The 20,569-nt window shown below is 43.2% G+C and overlaps 2 protein-coding genes across 18 annotated transcripts in view; both read right to left on the bottom strand.

Moving 5' to 3' along the window:
- stxbp5l (syntaxin binding protein 5L) overlaps positions 1-2,006 on the bottom strand; it is a 99,687-nt gene extending 97,681 nt beyond the window's left edge. For 11 of the 17 annotated variants that reach the window (XR_002169737.1, XM_019882379.1, XM_019882375.1 and 8 more), the window contains exon 1: positions 1,293-2,006. Coding sequence is in view for 16 of the 17 variants with exons in the window: in XM_019882379.1 (XP_019737938.1) it covers positions 1,293-1,463 (171 nt within the window). In the remaining variant the exon portion in view is untranslated. The remainder of the gene's footprint in view (positions 1-1,292) is intronic. The other 6 variants (XM_019882387.1, XM_019882389.1, XM_019882386.1 and 3 more) reach the window with 2 other exon arrangements.
- A 12,138-nt stretch (positions 2,007-14,144) lies between these two features.
- gtf2e1 (general transcription factor IIE, polypeptide 1, alpha) lies at positions 14,145-20,484 on the bottom strand. The gene is made up of 6 exons (XM_019882399.1): positions 20,287-20,484; positions 18,797-19,092; positions 18,265-18,422; positions 16,273-16,468; positions 15,923-16,161; positions 14,145-15,079 (listed from the first exon to the last, which is right to left on the bottom strand). Exons 2-6 carry the CDS (start codon positions 19,084-19,086, stop codon positions 14,622-14,624), a joined length of 1,341 nt encoding a protein of 446 aa, XP_019737958.1. The 5' UTR covers positions 19,087-19,092; positions 20,287-20,484; the 3' UTR covers positions 14,145-14,621.
- Positions 20,485-20,569: the final 85 nt, after the last annotated feature.

Here is a 20,569-nt window from a genome sequence, read left to right as displayed (position 1 = left end):
TATATATATATATATATATAACTCAAACAGAGCCTGCATATAAAGGCAGTGATATCAGGATGTGTCTTCTTTTTCGATTGACTTGAAGCCAAGTTTCACGTGTAGGGGATGGTAGAAATAGATACAAGACTGATACGACACGAGTCAGACTTACAACCTGTCCATCAACCTTTGAACTCTGTCTGGAGTGAGAAATGGATGGAGGCAAAGGAGTGATTGTGTGTAACTCACCTCTCCACACGCACGCACGCACACACGCACACACGCACACACACACACACACACACACACACACACACACACACACACACACACACAGTGATGAGTTGGAATTTGATGCACTTCAATCAATTTCGTGTATTTAATATCAAGAGTGCATTAAAGCACTCAGCGAGAAGGCGCAGCTTCCGGCATGGGACTCAACAATCCTGCCGCTCGTTTTCCAGCACTTTCTCCTCCCCGTCTGCCTGTGAGCCAGCTTTGTGAGGGTGCTCTGCAGCATCCTTTTCTTGTGAATCAACCGCCGCCTCCTCGTCCTCCAATCCCTTTGTAGAAATAAAAGACAAACTCCCACCTCTCCCTCCACTCTGGAAATACAGCACCGCAAACAACTCAGATTCTCTTAGGTTCTTAATGAATTATTCACACAGCTCGCCAAAATTCACCCGTTTCTTTCAAGCGCAAGAAATAATCACTGCAGTCAGCCCCGAAATGCATCGTGCTATAAATACACCTACCGTATAACCCCAGAAACACACTAACACGCACATCAGCATCAGCACCAGGCCCCCACCCCCGAGTGAAAAGCACATCAACTATGAGGACATACTGCAGGGTCCCTCTTGTGTGCACTTTGTATGCAAGGGAGGGACACCAGTTATGTCATCGCCTCCACACCATTTATGTGTCCTCGCTGATGCAACACGAAGGCTGCTCTTCACCGACATGCTCTCTGGGTGTTTGGGTCACATGAGCGGGCTGTACACATACTGGTGGGAGCTTCCCAAAACTGCAGCCACATGTCAGCTTTGCCAGATATGCTCCCATGTGCAAGGATGACAAATGGATTTGTCAGAGGGGGCATTAAAATGAAAAAAAGGCAAAATGAGGTCGCGAGTCCTCCTCTGTTGCGTTATGGGGAACTTCCACCCAAGCACTAGATGAAAAATTACACCACAGGATGCCTCGGGGTGGTCCATTGTCAACACGGCGTGTGTGAATGTAAATAAAGTGGGTGGGGAGGACACAAGGACAGCAAGGCTGGAGCAAAGCTGTGTCATGCAAGTACCCACCTTACACAGCTGAAAGTTTTCCGACACGAGTGTCTCCTGCACGTCGATCTCTTTGGGGGTAGGCGCTGTGGTGGGGGTCCCGGCGGCGCTGCCACACGACGGAGATCCAATAGTCCCGCCACCTGGAGAGGAGGTGGTCAACCCGTCCAACACCTTGCGAAACTTCTTCATTTCTGATGTCTTGGTTTTACGCTAATGTGGGGAAAGAGTGTGAAATGAGGCTTTCTGCAGATGCTCGATAAGAAGGTCTGCTCCTGCAGATGTGTCAGGCTCCTCCTCTGTCTTTAAGTGCAATTTAAAAAGTCACACAGGCACCTCATCCTGGCTGCTGAATGCGTCTGGACCACTCACCGCCTCACACCCGCTGCCGTTGTTGTTGTTGCAGATGCAGCTCGCCTATCGCCCAAACTTCACACCGCTTCTTTAGATCCTAAAGTAGGATCCACGCGGCATGGAGGAACATCCCACACATCAGTAACAGTCACGGAGACGCGCAGCCATGCTCCGATGTGAGTGGAAGACAAAAAGAACTCGGTGCAGGGAGGATCCACTTCTTTAGGGAGGAAAAAAAAACTGACACTTTTAACAGTGTAGGAGCAACACGAGTCCACACAATCCACAGTAAGACATAGACAAATGCTTGGATGTGTGGATGGATGCAATTGCTTGTCGCTTCAGCCCAGATACACGCAGTGAGACTGGAGCTGTCCACGGTGCTGAAAACATTCGACAAGCCAGGCACCGCCCCCTTCTCGCTTTGCCTCTGTCTTGCTCTCTCTCTCTCCAGCCTTCTTCCACTCCTCAATCGCTAATGGAAATTGCAATAGAAAAACCTCGGTTGCTGCTTTGTTTGAGAAAGGGGAATGCATAGCATTAATAGAATTACTAAATATTCTTGGGGAAAAAAAAGCTTCCGTCTGTTTATTGCCTCTCTCACTTGAAGTTTACTGTCAAACTAAACATCAAACAAAGACGATTACACACTGTGTTTTTCAGCCATATAGCTTTGCCTTTCGTCCACTAGCTTAAGGCTAATGCTAACATAGGCAATGGTTAGCATCTGTGTAGTTGTGCTGTAACCCATTCATTTCAACAAAGAAAGATCATTTGAGATGTTCTGAGTCAGAAGGACAGTCAAGGAACGAATTTAAGGTATCTATTAGTTCGCACCCATGATAAAAGTGAATATGCTTTCTAATTTAATGTCATTTAAATAGAGCAATAAAATGCTCAGCTAAACTTATTTTATCGATTTGGTTAATTTATCAGGTTTTTCCCTGGGTGTGTTCTGTCATTTGTGTAATATAATGCTTACTTTTTTTATTATTGATACAGGGAGTACTCTGGTTACAATAGTCCCAACCTATACAATGAAGGAACTGTTTTTTTTTTTTCGTATGAAAGTGTACTATATATTACTACTACTCATTTTTTATGGCCAGATGGATGTACTTGCATAATCCCGATACAGAAATTCCGGCCAATTAAGTCCTGCCGCAGATAGCGAAGAATTGCAAGTGACTCCTCTCACCAAAAAAATGTTTTATTGCTTGTAGATGCCACAAGATGGTGTGATAGCATTACTTTTCAATAAGACAGATTTGACCACTCTAGTGGTGCTTGCCCAAATAGGAGCTCCCTACCCTCAATTCAACATAGTTCTTTCACACCAAGTTACCACAAGATGACACCAAAGTAATACTTTTCTATTAGATATGGCTTTGGCACCATAGTGTGTCATTTCAAAAGGAACATTAAAACTGTATATATACTGTACTGCTACAGTAATTGGCTTTCTGGTCCAGTCTGTATCACACAAATTAGATTATGTGAAATAAAATTGTGGTTTCCCCTTTAAAAAAGTTGCATAGTTTACAATTCAGTTGAATAGCATGGAAAGGGCCCTTTCTGTCGCCGTCCATGTGACAAAATCTAAAAAAAAATTAAATTAAAAAAAAAATGGCTGTACTCCAGGTCTGCCGATCTCCACTGGCGTTTAAGAATTTTTTTAAACTTTATTTTAATATTTTACAGTGTACTGGCAAGGCAAGGCCTTTAATCGGAATGTGAGAGGTGCATAGCTATTAACACATCACATTGATGCAAGGGTCTTTAGGCTACAAGAACACGCTAAAAGTCTCCTCAGATGAAGAGCTTCTCTGAAGATTACCCTTAGGGGCACTTGCAGTTTCAAACACATTTGTAGCGCTATGTGTGTTCATATTGTTCAATTTAGCATGCGATTGAGTCTAGCTCATTCATTGCATGTATGATGCAGTTTTTATTATGTTTTGTTTTGTTTTTTTTTTGTTTGTTTTTTTGATGGGTGGGTTATGGAGTAGGAAATACACAAAGAATACTGACAGACATCAGCTGATGAATGTGAGTAAACCTCAGTAAATTTCCCCTGTGGGTCGATTAGTCCTATAATTGCGGTAGCTGAGACAATCAGCACGGTCAAGCTGGTTTGAGACCATTCTTAAATATTTTAACAGACAGTCATTAAAGGCATAAAAGAAAACCACATGAGTGATTTTTGCACATACTCATCCATTAACGAGGCCACAAACATACATCATATGGGCAGAGCCTCTTTTCTTTTCAGTGTAAGTGACAGGATTGTTTTTCAACCCGTTCAGGACATTGAAGTTCCCTTTCTAGTTCAAAATATAATCCGGAACAATCAGGTGAGAAAAGAACACATCTTAGCGCCTGTTTTATTGTATTTCTATTTTGTTGTTGTAAGTGACAGTGCCTGCATAAAAGGTAATGACAAGACTGATATGGAATGTGACAGAGATGACAATGCAGTACTTTTTGGCAGCATCCCTGCATGATGCAAGATCAACCTAAAAGGTCAAAATGAATTCGATGTATAAATATGTAAAGCGCAGTGTGCAAATTGAAACATTCATCACATTTATGAGATACCGCTGGGTATAAAATGTCAAGAATCCAATTTATAAGTGCAGAGGAAGAATAAAACTATTCAAATGAAATCAGGTATCATAATTACTTCATTTGAACGCTCAGGACGAGTGATATTACGTAAGCTTTTACATCACCAGTCTCTGCCCTCTGGCAATGTTAGATGTTTTTCATTCTGAGCATGGCACACATGCCCCGTGTGACCTACTCTGCAATCTGATTCAGATATGATGATAAAAAGTCAACACTGACAAGATCACATTGATGCAAAATCCATTTCAAGCAGAGCTCGCAACGGTTATTTTGTTGTCCTGTCTTTTGGAACCATCCAATGATACATCCTAGGGAAAGTAGGGCATGAAAAATGTGTCTACTATTGTGTAAGAAAGAAAAAGACATTAACACCCTTGCTCGGTCTAAAGACTTGGATGTTGAATGCGCGAATTAAAAGATGTTTTGTTTTGACAGGTAGATGATAATTAACAATGTAGGTCAGATAGTCTATTGAAAATGTCGCACTCAGAAGTACAATGAAGGCATATTCAGACAACCAACATTTTTCCTTTTTTCTTCATGAAAACTAGTGCCTAGTGCAGCGGAATCGCCCAATGCGTTTGACAGAAGAAACCATCCATCCAACCATCCATTTTCGAACCGGCTCTTCCTCACAGGCGTGCTGGAGCCTATCCCAGCTGTCTTTGGGCATTAGGTGGGGTACACCCTGAACTGGTTGCCAGCCCATCGCAGGGCACACATAGATGAACAACCATTCGCGCTCACACTCACACCTCAGGAAAATTTAGAGTGTTCCATTAAACCCACGGAGAAAACCCAGGGGGAGAACATGCAAACTCTACACAGGAAGGCCGGAGCCGGAATCGAACCCTGCACTTCTGCACTGTGAGACAGACGTGCTAACCAGTCAACTGCCGTGCAGCTCTACGGAAGAAACCATGGTTTGATTTGTGACAATTTTGAAGCCTCATTTTGCATATTTGTCGATTTTTTTAAGCATGCACATTTGACGGGGTTGTTCATATATTCTCTGTAGTGTGTCAAATATTTATTTTGACTTTCGAGGGACTTTCAGGTAAATTATTACAGACAGTGTCATGGAATTGTCGTGAAATATTCATATAGGATTCAGATGATTGCTGATGAGTAAGGTCGAACTCGTACGCACCAAACTATGATTACAAGGGCATACTTTGCTCAAATAAAAATTGTTGTCGACACTTGTTTAGGGTCCCTCTTTTCTTATATTTAGATGTCAGAAAACGAGAATGGTTGGATTCTTCTCTTTTGAATGTTTGTCTTTGTGAAAAGCCTCTTCTTGACTTTGGGAGTGGCTGTAGATACTAAATGGGTCCATTAAATTTTTGATGGGGGGCAGGGCTGACCTTTGGTTTACCTGTGGACCACAAGCTGGGTTTTTAAATGATTGATATCTTAGCCCGCATGCAGCATTTTCATGTTTTTAGTTAGCAATTTTACCAAGTTGGGTCATACAGTTTAGTAGTCAATGAGCTCAGAAAATTAGCTGCATTTAGGAAGGTGTGCAGAAATCATCGGCAAATTCAAACACCATTCATGTACAAGTTCAGTGCGACCACCAATCAATCGCTTTTGGCCAGTTCATACCCGTAAGGTGATTTGATACAAAGAGAAACAAAGTGGTGTCAGAGAAGTTGTTTTTAATCAATTTCCAATTAAGAATTCCTTCCTGTCGATGGAGAGCCACTCGTAATCGAGTCAAGGTTGGAGAAAGTGAGACTGTGATGTTTCAGGGCCGCATCATTTCCATATCAATGAGCTGGCAAATAAACGATTGATTTTGGTGGGGGGGGATTCATTACTGACCAGCAGATGAAAACAAGAGATCTGTCTAATTTTTTCTCTCTAATTCTCATTTCAAAGCCTGGGTGCCTTGATAGAAGGTGCTCTTTGAATCAAAACCGAACACAAATGGGATGTGACTAATAGGAAGCAAGAGCTGAATCGTCTTTCATCAAAGCTGACCACCCTTTAGAGCAAAGGATACAGTACGGAAGTGAGTGCATTTCTCCTAACGAATGCTTAACAGCCAATAGGACATCTTCTTATCTCGGATTTTTATGCCGGGACCATGTCCTCAATTGCCAAGGCTGCCCTTTGTCATCGATTCTGTTCATAACCTTTACGGACAATTTCTACACGCAGTCGAGGATGATGTGGTACTGATGGCTTCTTGGAGCCGTGATCCAGAACTCTCAATGGAGCAGTTCGCAGCCAAGTGTGAAACGGTTGGAATGAAAATCAGCACTTCCAAATCTGAGACCCTGGTCCTCAGTCGGAAAAGGGTGGAGTGCCCTCTCCAGGTCAGGGATGAGATCCTGCCCCAAGTGGAGGAGTTTAAGTATCTTGGGGGCTTGTTCACAAGTGAGGGTTGGACAGAGCGGTAGATCGGCAGACGGACTCTGTCTCGGTCTGTTGAGGTGAAGCTTTCAATTTACCATTCGATCTACACTCCTACTCTCACTTATAATCATGACCGAAAGAACAAGATTCCCAATAACAGCATCTGAAATGGGTTTCCCCCGCAATGTGTCCGGGCTCTCCCTTAGAGATAGGGTCAGAAGCTCGGTCATCCGGGAGGGACTCAGAGTCGAGCTGCACATTGAGAGGCGCCAGATGAGGTGGCTCGGGCACCTGATTAGGATGCCTACTAGATGCCTCCCTGGTGAAGTGTTTCGGGCTTGTCCCACTGGCAGGAAGCCCCCGGGCCAACCCAGGACATGCTTGGAGAGACCATGTCTCCCGGCTGGCCTGAAAACCCCTTGGGAACCCCCCGGAAGAGTTGGAAAATGTGGCTAGGGAAAAGGAAGTGTGGGCTTCCCTGCTAAAGATGCTGCCTCCGTGACCTGACCCCGGATTAGCGGACGAACATGATATGCTATGGTCTGGTATTTATTTTACTTTACAGAGATTTTAAGTTGCAAAAATCAAAGTGTTGTGTGTGTTTGCTTTCAATGCAGTGTTATTATTCCACATTTACTTAAGAACAAGTTTACTGCAATTAAGGCTAGCAAACAAAGACATTGTACTTCACATAGGTGTTAATTTCACATCTGGAAGCTGCTTGTTTAGCAAAAAAAAAAAAAAAAAATGTAAATGTCAAAATGAAACAACACTTCTTCACTGCTGTAATCATCAGAAAAAAAAAAAATGTAAATGTCAAAATGAAACAACAACACTTCTTCACTGCTGTAATAATCACATAATTAGTAAAACGCCAACAGCACATAATTTGCACAAAGAACACCATATGGTTGCAGAGCTAAAGGCAACTGCTCCTGTTGCTTTTAGTTTCTCGTCGCACAATGTTTGCAGTGAAGCTCATAGCGCTCAGTGACAACTCGCTCTTTCTGAAAAAGTATTCAAACGGCTGCAAATTGTATATGATGACAGTATATTCTGGCTCGAATAAAATTATCCATCCATCCGTCCATTTTCTAATCCGCATATCCTCACAAGGGTCGCGGACGAACTGGAGCCTATCCCGGCTGTCTTCGGGCAGCAGGTGGGGGACACCCTGAACCGGTTGCCAGCCAATCGCAGTCAAATGAAATGATTAAAATTTAAATACAACTTTGACTTTTCAGGTTGTGGCGGATTTCAATGCCCAAGGTAATCAGCACATACACGAGACAATGATGCTTGATAAAACATTTCAGTTTTGTTTTGGGGAGAAATCTATTGAAGTTGAAGTATTTGGCGACATCCATAATGGTCCTTGGGTTCCCATGAATGCATTGAATATTAGGCTGTCAAGTCAAATGTCTGAGGCCTATTTGTCTCTTAGATTGCATGGAACAAGGAAATTGGTTTCTGGGTGTTGAATCGCTGGTGAGAGCATATGTGAAAGGCTGACAGTCCCTGTACAAAATGATGACACCGAATAGTTTGGTGAGAATCAAACGGATGGACGAATAATAAAATGACTTTGGCATCGCCAAGTGCTCTGTTCACATCCACTTTAGGGAAAGTCGCTTCAGAAAATGAAGTTCCATTTTGATGGTAACAGAATTTTTCTTCTCTTTTAAATTTCGAGGTCTTGGAACACATTTCATAATAGTGTGGAGGCCAAACAGTCGTACAATAATCATCTCAACACCGCGGAAGAATGCAAAATTGAAAGAGTTCATGGTCTGTGACCAACGCCTCCATGAATTATTGGTACTGGCATTTGAATATGCACATTTTGTGTAGTGTCGTAAACGAACAGTAGGGATGGACGATATATATATTCCTCAAGATTATGGCCAAAGTTGCTTTCACGATGTGCAATTTTACATGATCATGTCTTGATTGAACATTCTATATTGTCCATAGGCGTGAATGTGAATGGTTTGTCTATTTGTGCCTTGCAATGGGCTGGCGATCAGTTCAAAAAGTGTACCCCGCCAACTGCCCGAAGACAGCTCGGATCAGCTTCAGCATACCTGCGACCCGAGTGAGGATAAGCGGCTCGCAAACGACTGCATGGGAGTTTCAATACGCTCTCAACTGTGGACCCACACACAAATGAACAGGCTCATTGACTGGCTGCAAATTAAGAGGAAGGGATGAAATCCTCATTCGGTGGATCAGCGTGCAGAGAAAGTGATTTCAATCTGCGAATCACCGTGCAGGATTCAGTCACACGATTCCGTGGCAGCAGCCAAGGGAGTGTCCCGTCACAGCGAGTAATTTAATAACAAGACCTTCAGTCCACATCAAGACAAAGTCGTCAAAAATAAGAATGGGTGGGAAAAAAATAAATAAAAATAAAACCTCTAACCATTAGCTAAACGCAGCTGAGCTCACTGACCAAATGTTTGTATTTGAGGGGTAATAATGGCGTCACTGAGTGGAGTGACGACTGTTATTGATTCATGCTCAACAACCCAGATAATGACTACAAGGAAAGCTTGAGCGGTACAGGATTTAAAGTGAGCAGAGAATGGAAATGAGTGACTCACGCATTAATGAATAGTCCCTTTCCCCCGAGGGCCTGAAAGTTTAATTATGCCAGGAGACTTTTGCTGGGTGGCATAGAAACAAATGCTGGCATGAGGAGTCGGTGACGTCAACACCCAAACCCGTGGGACTTCTCCCACAGGGCCAGGTGGTGGGTGGAGGAGGTGGTGTGAAGCCAGCATGAAAGCAGACAGTGAAAGGAAATCAACTTCATGATCGAGATACTTATTCACTGCAAATTACACACGATATGAAAGCTATTAGGTCGTTTCTACATTAGATGGCCAGGCAGCCGCTTGCAAGACCAGAAAACGACTCGACTTCATCAATCAAGAGCAATAGGTTGGATTTCTGTTTCGCTTCTGACACTCCACTGATAACGAATACCATGAGGTGTCCGGTTCTACTCCTACTTTCTGTCCTATCTATCTATCATGTGTAATGGTCACCGCACACCGAGTGGGATGGCGATTGAAGTGGATCATCTAACACTGTGGTTCTTAAGCTGGTTTCGATCGAACCCTAGGGGGTTCGGTGAATCAGTCTCAGGGGTTCGACAGAGCCTCTGCCATGGAGGTTAAGACACACCCGACTCAACATGTCAATTAGTTATGATACGCTTGGCCATCACTGGCTGGTTCATTTTGTGCACAATTAAAAAAAAAATTATACATCATATGAAGTGTTTACTTTTTTTCAGTTTTTAATAAATGTGTTTTTTTATGTCTTGAATTTGTAAAAAAAATATATATATATCATATTTTTACTTTTCACTAATGAACGGTTCGGTACCTCGAACAAGGTTAAGAACCACTGATCTAATTACATTTGCCGACTCTTCACTGTACACGTTTTTCCGACGTTGTTTTTGTTCATTACTTTTCTTCAAGCAATGCATAAATAACTTTGCGACTGACAGAGACTCTCCATACTTGCCAATGTTTGGAACCCGGGAAGGGTTTTTGTTCGAGTTGATTACAAACTGAACCTGCCGATTCATATTTTGAGTCACAGCAAAAGCAATGAAAACTAGCGGCAGAACTCCACAGATGAAGCGACAGTTCAGGCGGTTTCGGCGGTGTTACTTTGTTGTGTGCCAGGCCTAAAGTTCAGATACCATCAAGCTACATTCCAGAGTTTCACGGCTGTAAAAAGCCATGTATTGCCAAAACAACTCCCAAAATGTCTTCAACAAGTTACTTTTGTGACATCCGACTAAAGTGTAATCACAGCACGCTTATCAGTTGAAGCAGCGACATCTGTCAAGGATGCAAGACATGAGGTCGCAAACACACTGCGAGGTATGAACGACATTAGTTGTTCAAAAGCTCTGAAAAATATGAAGAGAGAATTAAAGTTAAGTTCAGAAGACTGAACAACAATGTGGTAGATTGAACAGTCGGACTAATAAAGAGAAGACAGCCTTGGTAAAACACAAGGCCGGACTGGAAACCAACACATCGTCTGAGACCGGCCAATGTGGTCGCTTCTCACCATGAATTCTGAGACGGAAACGACTCGAATACCTACTTAGTCTTACACCACAACAAAGAACACAATTGAAAGTGACTTCACAGTTTCCAATATTGAGGATGGCTTTCAACTCAACTTAATAGCAGTCACTAAAAATGAATGATTATTTTGTGGTTTGGGGAGCAGTAAAGCTGGCCCTAGCAGCATTCAGAAGCTAATCAGCCATGAAAATAGGTGAACACTCTTGACGGTTTCCAAAGGGGGTGAGAAATGATCAGAGGTCCGAGAAGGTCATGTCACTGATCGATAGTCCGCTCAAATCAAGTCTCCAGAGTGAGCGCTGGAGGAACAGCGGTTGCAAAGCCGTCACGTCGTCGTTGGAGGTAATTGATAACGGGAATTTTCTTGAAGGGAACACATGCATTTATTGGCAGTATGAATTTCAGGGTTCATGTTTAAATTGCAGCTTTGTCATTATTCTCCAGCCTTACTGATGAAAGGATGCCCGCCAACACTAATGGATTAAATTTTCAGCAGACAGTTCATCTGTGATCATTTCAAACGGGTGCCAATAATATTTAGTTGGGAATTCCAATTGTATCCATGAGTAAGGAGGAGCAAATCATAAATGAATGCTTCAAAATCAGTAATCAGAGTTCCTTTATGGCCAAGTGCCTACGTCTAATAATTGGGCATCTGATCTGGAGGAAATAAATAAATGATTTCTCGGGGTGCCATCTGGCCTTAGAGGAAAACCAGTGGTGCGGTGATTAGAGATCCAAAATGTATTTTTATTTTTTTCCCACCTCCAAGTATGACATGGAAACGTGGTTCCGTTTCATTTCACTGCACCTGAATAGTCAAATCTTGAAGGGTGCCATTGTGTCATGACAGAAGACATGGTGACAATAGAAGAGCACCGTGAAAATACACTTCGCAAAGAGGATGATGAATGCAGGTGGATGGATGAAATCATTCGAGAGCTATCAGATTGCTCGGAGGGTCGGGAAAGCAACTAGCAAGCCGCGCGGCAGACAGACGGGCCCGCTCGATCATCAGGCGCTTCATCGTCAGGCTTTATTAGATGAAGAGTGACAGCGACACCCCGATCAATCAATCCTGATGTAATCTTCTCAGGGCAACCTTTTTCAATCCATTCGCTCATACATGGTCACTAAACAAACACCTGCCACCCTTGTCCTCTGCATGTCAACGTTAATCCACTCTATGATTATTTGTAACAAAGATAATGAAGATAAGACCAAAGAAAAATCGAGACCAGAGGAATCCATTATCACCTCAACGCAATATTTGAGGGTTTACACCTGCTTTATGGCTACCATGTTGAATTCCGTTCAGCGGCTTTATAAGCATCTTCACATCTTCCTCTATCGTGCTTGCCTCGCCAGATCAATGGCACAGCGTGCAATTAGGTTTTTAATTGCACTGCGCCCGAAGGGTGGGGGTTGTTTTAATGAGGCCGAATCCCGTTTTCTTCCTGACCTTTGAGGCTCTGCCCTACAGGTGTCCATCCGCTGACTTAAAAGAGATATATGGGCGAGGAGGGTTTCCCTCTCGAGGTGCCCGACCTCAGCAAGTCCCTCTGCAGCGCTTGACATTTTAACCTGGATAAGGCAAAGAAGTGGATCAGTCAATCACCTGGAATGAATCCAACTGAACATTCATTTTACGTGCACAAGAAAAAAAACTGAAGGGGCAATGTCCTAAGAACAAGCAGGAATTGAAAATGGCTGCAGGAGACGGCTGGCAGAGTATCATCAGGAATAAAATCCAGATATCTATGCGCGCTAGTCTTGAAGATGTCACTGACCGTAAAGGATTTGCAATAGAGTGTTAATAAGTGAATTTGATTTATGATTATTTTTCCCATGACACTTGGTGCCATAAAAAGTGGGGTGCATATATATACATCCATCCATCCACTTTCTGATCCGCTTTATCCTCACAAGGGTCACAGGGCGTGCTGGAGCCTATCCCAGCTGTCTTTGGGCAGTAGGCAGAGGACACCATAAACTGGTTGCTAGCCAATCACAGGGAGCACATTGACGAACAAACATACACGCTTAAACTCACAACAAAGGGCAATTTAGTGTTCAATCAGCCCGCCATGCATGTTTTTGGAATGTGGGAGGAAATCGGAGTACCTGGAGAAAATCAACGCAGGCACGGGGAGAACATGCAAACTTCAAACAGGAAGGCTGGAGCCGGAATCTAACCCTGCACCTCTGCACTGTGAGGCCGACGTACTCACCAGTCGGCCACCAGGCCGCCCTACAAATATGCAAATGGTTGTTCACCTGATTTGAATGTAAATAAATGGAAAGTCTGCACTTTGGCACATCTTTTTGGTTTCGTTTCAAATCCACTGTGGTTTTGTTTATTGCCAAAAAGATGAGAATTGTGTCAATGTCCCAAATATTCATGGCATGACTGCATGTAATATTGGGTGCACATGCTCAATGCCATTCCAGTGTTTTAACACTATTGTATAACCTCTGGCACCACTCAAAGAAGGCCTACTGTGACTATAATCAGCGGGTGACTTGGACTTGTTTAACATTTTGTTTCATAATAGTGAGGATATTTATTACCATATTTTCCACACTAAAAGGCGCACTGGATTATGAGGCGCACCTTCAATGAATTTTGTCTTTTCTTTCATACATTGGGCGCACCGCTTATAAGTCGCAATCTGCACTGCATCCACTAGATGGAGCTATGCTCAAGGAAATGCCAACAGAACGATCAGATGTCAGTAAAAAAAAAAATCCAAGGGAGGGTCCGCTGCTCGAAAAAGGGCTGGCTCACCACTAAAGCAGCGACACAGTTCACTTAAGTCACAGCAAGTTATAACATTGACTCGTTAACTGTGAACTCTCTTGCCGCTGCTCTATTTCCGTGTTCAACTGCGTAACCGATCGCCTTAAGTTTGAACTCTGCGTTGTACGCATGTCTCGAGCAAGGAGCCCCGTTGGGGTCGAAATATTACCGTAATGACCATACACAAGGTGCATCGGATTTTAAGGCGCGCTGTGAGCTTTTAAGAAAATGGAAGGCTTTTAGGTGCGCCTTTTAGTGCGGAAAATACGGTATATCTTCCACTTATGCAGGCTGTGGCGCTGTAGCCTTGCAGTGCCCTGTTCACAGTAACCCTGGTCTATCCTAAAGAAAAGGGCAGCAAGAAGTATGTGTCCCTTATACGCTGCTGTTTTAATATGGGGTATACCGGACGTGTTTTTTTTTTTTAGACTGACCACGTTGATATTCACAAGTTTAGACTGGCAAAATTGAAGCAGACATGATAAAAAGCATATTGAGATAAGTCTAGACTTGACTGTCTCAATGCAAGTCTTGTAAAATTCTAAAGAAATATTTCAAAAGAAAAAGTAAAATTCAAAAGAAATATTTTAAAAGAAAAAAAAACAGTACAGGTTGGCTGCAAGGGAAAAATGTATTTCAGACTGAAATGTCACAACACATTGCTCTTTTTATTGAGCAATAGCTTGAAGCTTTCAATATGGGTTGCCTCTTCACAGACCCACCATGTAGCATGGATGATAACTGAGACAGATATTTGTCTTAAATTTCTTCTGCAAAAAAAAGACAGCTGGTTCTCAACAGCTGTTTAAAATAAACAGCCGAAGAAAGACACATTGGCACAAAATGCAGGTAGCTAGCTTGCAAGATGTCGAAAACACTTTGGAATGAACACCACACACGGAGTGACCTCTGAGGACACACTGACAAAGCATGTGTGTCCACTTTGTTCATTGAAAGAACATTGATAGTGAATGGAATAACTTGGGAAGCAGCATCTTGGTAAGTGTGTCAAGGCGCCGACTATAAAGGGGCAGCGGGGTGAAGGTAAATGTATTAAAAAAAAAAAAAAAAAAGAATTAGTGTAAGAATTCAAAAGTACATGTCTTGGAAGAGTTTCTGCCCCATTTCAATGTAGGCCTCTTTCTCCTGCGCAGACATCTGCTCTACCAGCTCTGGCCTCTGGCTCACCTCTCCATAAGAGAAGGGCCGGCCTCCCACCATCACTGTCGGCTCATCTCCCACCTCCTCAAAGTCATCATCGTCCTCTTCCTCCTCCGCAACTCGTCGAAGTGCAGCAGCAGCTACGTGAGGGGGAGGAGCAGAGGGCATCTCTTCGTCGGACTCACTGGTGTCGCTCTCGGAGTCGCTGGCATTGGCTGAGGCAGACACCAGCCCCCTGGTGGCGGCGTTTGCTCCGCCTCCACCGGGTCCTGCCACGGCTCGCTTCTCATGGATGAGCAGGGCCCGCATCACCTCCTCGTTTTCATCGGACTGGCCAGCTCTAGGATGACTTGCTCCATCCTGGATCCCGGTCGCAATGTCTCCCCCTGTGAAATGAAAATAATAATAACTCATGGATTTTAATTTCTTAAACTAACCTGCAAGTAAGATGGAAATTAATAGCTAACGATTGTTTAAATGAAACTTTGAAAGAAACTCATATGCATTTGCACGAGCATGGGAATATCAATGCGCAAATCAGAATATCAACCAAGCCTCTGAATATTTCAAATCAAGCAATTGTGGTTCAAAAAAAATCTGGCCAGGCCTGATTGCTACATGCCCTTGGCTGTTGAACAATAGCTAGGATAGCTCAGTGAAGGGCACAGACAGAAAGAAATAACCTGCTTTGTCCACACATAAACTGCCATGGCAACCAAAAGAAGAAAATGCGATTTTTCGGCTATTGTGGAAATGTCAGGGTGAATTTGGTTTATTCTACAGTACATTCAATCATTACAGATTTGAAATAGAATAACGTCTAAAACTGTACTGTGTTCGGGACCAGGCACAGCCACAAAGAGTGATAATGTAGGAGTACTTGACGCCCTCATGAAAAGGTTTATGACTGTCCACAGATAGCACAAGATGGCACAAAGCACTACTTTTGTATTATACTGGAATGACCTGTTTAATTGAAGATCATCTCCTCACTTTAACATAGTTCCCATGTTACCACAAGATGGCGCCAAAACAATACTTTTATATTTGACATGCCCTATGTGTAATGGCGGACACCGAAAAATCAGCTAATATGTGAATTTATAGACATAGACATCAAATCGCAAATATGCAGGGAACATTGCACACCAATTACTTGAACCGCCTCAGAATGTAAAAAAAACGAAACAAAAAACCTTAAATCACAAATAAGGAAAAAGCACACTTACGATTCTTCAGCATGTCCGTCTCGCTGTAAGCACCTTGCACTGTGCTCTGGGTCAACCAGACGGGCCTGTCCTTCGATGCTGTGCCCTCGCTCGCTTGCTTCTGTGGGTCATCCTGATCCTCCATATTGATGACAACATTCTGGGTGTAAAGGTCAGCGTAGACTGAGCCTTTGTTGGACCATGCTTCCCGGTGGGGGCCACTTGCAGCGTTTGCAGCAGCCGCCGCATTGCGCTCCCGACTGGAGAATAGATCCGCATTACAGTATTGGCATTCTGCTGCTACGATTAGTGAAGTCAAATTGATGAGCACTCGAGGGTTCCTCATCATGAATGAGGTGGAGGACACTGACCTCTGCTTGAGGGCAGGGATCTCTGTGGGCTCGGGCTCCAGCAGATCATGAGACAAGTTCACATCCTCGGTCTCGCGCAGCAGCACATAGATGGGCTCGATCTGTTCATTAAATCGCGCCACCAGTGTCCTAGCATCGGGGCACACGGATTCATCCTCTTCTACCTCTGTCTGACAGAATGTGCAACGGAACGTACCTGTGTGAAAGACGGCCATGCAGATAAATAGTGACGGTTGACTACAAACAACAAGACCCTCCACTAAAAATCCCGCTTTAGTGGTATCATTGTTTCACAGATAACATTCTGTTGTCAAAAGTCATTTCTGATCTCGACCATCCCACATTTGACTCCTGTACAGAAAACAGTACTGACCGATACTTGCGTAAAGGGAACTACACAAAATGCAGTGTGCTGACTGGAACGGAAAAAAAAACACAAAGTGTGACTTTTCTCAAAGTGCATCTTTGTGTTATGAAGCACAGGCCACGTTGATCTGCTGGATGCCCCCCACTGTTGTGCTGTCACTGTCCTCTTGTTAACCTTTTCAGGGACAGTGGTTACTACAGTGGACAGCTTGCAATGTTATCAGGTTACAGGGTGCATGAAAGGGTTACATTTGATGGCGGGTTACACTCTGTTGCACTGCTGTGAAGCACACGACAAAACTGCATTGACCTTAAAAGCACTGTTGTGTGCAAACCATAACAGAAAGGCTTAAAAACAAAAAACTACCTTCATCATAGCATAATCCAAACACATTTCCAAATGTGTTTCATTTAATACATCTGGGCAAATGGCGAGCTGGATGATCAACCTGTTTGCAATACATTGCAAGAGCATTCCGCTTTAAAGACACTGCAGATTGTCCTCCCATCGACCCCAAAGGTAAGCATTGTAGTTTACTCCACTATGCATCTCTTTTCCTCAAGGGAGGGTGCTGTGACGGCTGCACCGTGCGGCTGAGGGGTTTGGGACCTTGTGTACACATCCTCCTCTTCCTGTAATGGGCCATCTGCTTCCCGTGCTGATTTCACTGCCAATAATGGGAACTGTTCCAGCATTAGCACAAGCCCTGTGTCTTTTTTGGGTGTTGCCATTTGTGTAAAACACACACACAAAAGCCATCCCGACCATAACCCATTGCAACTGTTTACATGGTTGCCTTACATGAAAGAACATCTGCCTTTCAGCCAGTGAAGAACATAAATGGGAGACAATAAATTCAAAGAGAGAATGCATCTGGAAAAGACTCTTGGCTGATTTTGTCATGAACATTCTTTGAAGGTTGTCGTGCTTGACATAAAACAATCAATGCGCCAACAATAAAATGGCTTCAGTATCGACAATATTATCAATTCATTATTGATGTTTGTTTTCAAAGACAAAGCCACAGTGACACCACGGGTGAGTGAGTCACTGCAGCTGAAGGCAGAAAGGTGTCACATTACTTTATGAAATTGATTGAGGTGGGTGACTAGCTTCCATTCAGCGCTCCAGTCGGCCTCTGATTGTTTCTCTTCTCGCTTTGACCCATTTGTTCCATTTTCTGAGTGGTTCCTTTTCTCCTACCCACGTATGATTCCTTGTTCTGAGTGGATTTCATAACTGTGATTTTTCATTTGTCTTTTGTTGACGAAATAGTCAATCAAAAATCGTTATCATATCAATGAATGACTTCTATTCTTGTTTTCATTTCATTTTAGTCTGAAAAAAAAATTGTGACGGAAAAAATGACAATTTTTCGTCAACGAAACTAACACTGCCGGTAATTACACATGTAAGCAGCCGTGCTTTGCAGTCATTACTGTCTTAATTCATTCAGCACCATTTGAATTCTTCCAACAACAAAAATAATTACAGTCTGGACCATTCTTTCAAAATGTTTTGTGCAAATTAGTTCTGTAGTTTTTGTCAAAGACACTCATGGTAAAAAAAAGATGACCAAAAAAAAAAAAGTTACCTCTTTGAGGGGAGTAACAATAATAGTTTACCTGTCATGGGGTCAAACAGCTGATTGGCTTCTAGATCAGTGAAAGTGGAGAAGCAGCAGGGACATCTGAATGAGGCCCGGTTGGTGGAGTCGCGTTCATCCGTCTCTATACGCCGTCTCATGTGATCCAGTTTGTACTTGACCACGTTCACAAGAACCCTGTCATGTCAGATTGGAGATTAAAGTCAATTGTTGTTCTATACTTAAAATAAAGTTAACCAACCACATGAAACATCTCATTGCTGTGCTTGCAAACAAGGGTTTTGTACCCATTTTTCACTGATATTCTGCCTATAAACAGACTTTTTCTTTGTGAGCGAAACTAATTCTGCAGGGATCAAATAATTATTTTACACACTCAACTGACCAGATACTAGAAATGGTGCAGAGCAGGGTTGGCCAACTATAGACTTTATGAGTGGGCCTTTGATTATTTAAAAAATTGTTGTCCTCTTGGTGATGGTGTCACCAATCTTATCATGTCAGGTGAAATACAGCCAAGGAAAAGAGCCAATAAAGGAATAGCGAATCACCTGTAATTAATGAAATAGTAGTTGTGTCGGGTTGCCTTGCCATCCGGGGTAGTCTCCACTCTCATTCGACACTTGACGAACTTGTCAGCTTTCAGCGTGTTGAGTACAGAGCGCAGTTGTTTCCGGTCAAACTTGAGCAGCTCCAGCATGTCCTCCTCGCGGACGCATGGGTTGCGAATGAGAACATCCAGGGCCAAGGCATGTTCCACCCCGTAGAAACCCCTCACCACCATCTTGGCGAGACGCTTCAATGCGGCGGGTACCTCGGTCAGGAGTTCTGGTTCTATCATCTTGTACTGTGGGGGAAGGTGGTGCAAATGATTTGGGGCGGAAATTATCTTTCTATTCTTCATTTGATGCCATAATGTTTAATTTTTTTTCTCAAATAAATGTAAGCATTAGTAATATCTTACAACGTATGCTTATCAGTACATGTATCCTCGTTAGAACTAATCACCCAAATGATTTACAACAGGGGTCCCCAACCTTTTTTGCCCCACGGACCGGTTTATGTCAGACAATATTTTCAGGGACCGGCAATTAAGGTGTGGCGGAAATAATACAACAAAATAATATGGTATGAGCTGCATGAAAACTGTGGTGTTTTCGAAATATAATAATAAACACAAGGAGCGTCTAATCTGGCCGCAACACTCTGATCGCTATGGTAATGTTTAATGCCTTCAAAATACGATGCAATGCAAATTCAAAGTGCATGAAAATGACCACTCACCACAGCCCCGAGCTTGATTTTCTGCAACCAGACGGTCCCATCTCGGGGTAATAGGAGACAATGACACCTCAAGTGTGTGTTTTGCGTCAAGTCTACTTCGTAATTTTGTTTTAGTCGCCGTTGCTGCAGAAAAGCCCCGCCTCACACAGGTAGCATGTCGGAAATAGCAACAGTCCTTCTGTGGTGATCTCAGAATATTCAGCCATAACTTTAATCCAGTTGTTTCGAACGTACTTTTAAGGCCGCTGTCATTTGATCTCCAGCAGTTTTTTTACTCATTTTGCGAGCTCTGGTGTTTTGTTTTTAAGCGGAATCGGTCACGTGACGGGGGAAAGCGTGGCTTGACGTGTGTCAAGCGTGACACAGACGGATGTAACGGAGAATCCGGTAATTTTTCAAAATAAAACATCTTTCGTATTCCGAAATAAAACGGAATTAAGGCAAGTTCTTTCTGTGCGGCCCGGTACCAAATGCCCTGCGGACCGGTACCGGTCCGCGGACCGGCGGTTGGGGACCCCTGATTTACAATACCCAAACTGTGTTGTCCACTATGAGGAGCCATTATTCTGATTGTAGTAACTTGCAAGAGTTCGAGTTGTTTTTTCATTTGTTACAAAACTATGTACCGCTGCAAATGTTTTAGATAAACACACTATTAAGGTAATTTACATTCGGACGATAAGGGAAATTAAACGATGTTAAAAGATAGCAGCCAAGTGGAAAACATGCTGATAGTTTGCTCATGAGTTCAACTTACGTGCTTCTCCGTTATACGCAGAAGGGACACAAAATCCGTCCTCTGCCCCCTTTCTCTCTTCAGGGAAAACACATCTTCCGAAAAAAAAACCACGGGAAACACTAGGTTTTAAATTGATCACCGGCGAAGTTTGCTAGCATGCTTCCTGGCTGAATTTCAGCAACTACTCCGGAAAGAAAACGCAAAACTGAAGCACGACAATTTTTCGCAAATTTCCACTGGCTGATTGGGGCACTTGTACCCAATAAGAATGTACAATGTTGAGACGATAGTTCGTAAATGA

The sequence above is a fragment of the Hippocampus comes genome, unplaced genomic scaffold, assembly GCF_001891065.2.
Source record: "Hippocampus comes isolate QL1 unplaced genomic scaffold, H_comes_QL1_v1.1 scaffold111, whole genome shotgun sequence".
Taxonomy (NCBI): domain Eukaryota; kingdom Metazoa; phylum Chordata; class Actinopteri; order Syngnathiformes; family Syngnathidae; genus Hippocampus; species Hippocampus comes.
The sequence above is the reverse complement of the archived record's forward strand: the minus strand, read 5'-3'. Positions and strand labels throughout refer to the sequence as shown.

Bases quoted from the DNA above. Each gene is read 5' to 3' on its own strand.
- gtf2e1 (XM_019882399.1), bottom strand. From the start codon at position 19,086: ATGATAGAACCAGAACTCCTGACCGAGGTACCCGCCGCATTGAAGCGT. The intron at 18,423-18,796 runs GTGATTCGCTAT...CTGACATGACAG, and splicing joins TACTATTTCATTAATTACAG to GGTTCTTGTGAACGTGGTCA. The intron at 15,080-15,922 runs GTAAGTGTGCTT...TTCATTTCACAG, and splicing joins GACGGACATGCTGAAGAATC to GGGGAGACATTGCGACCGGG.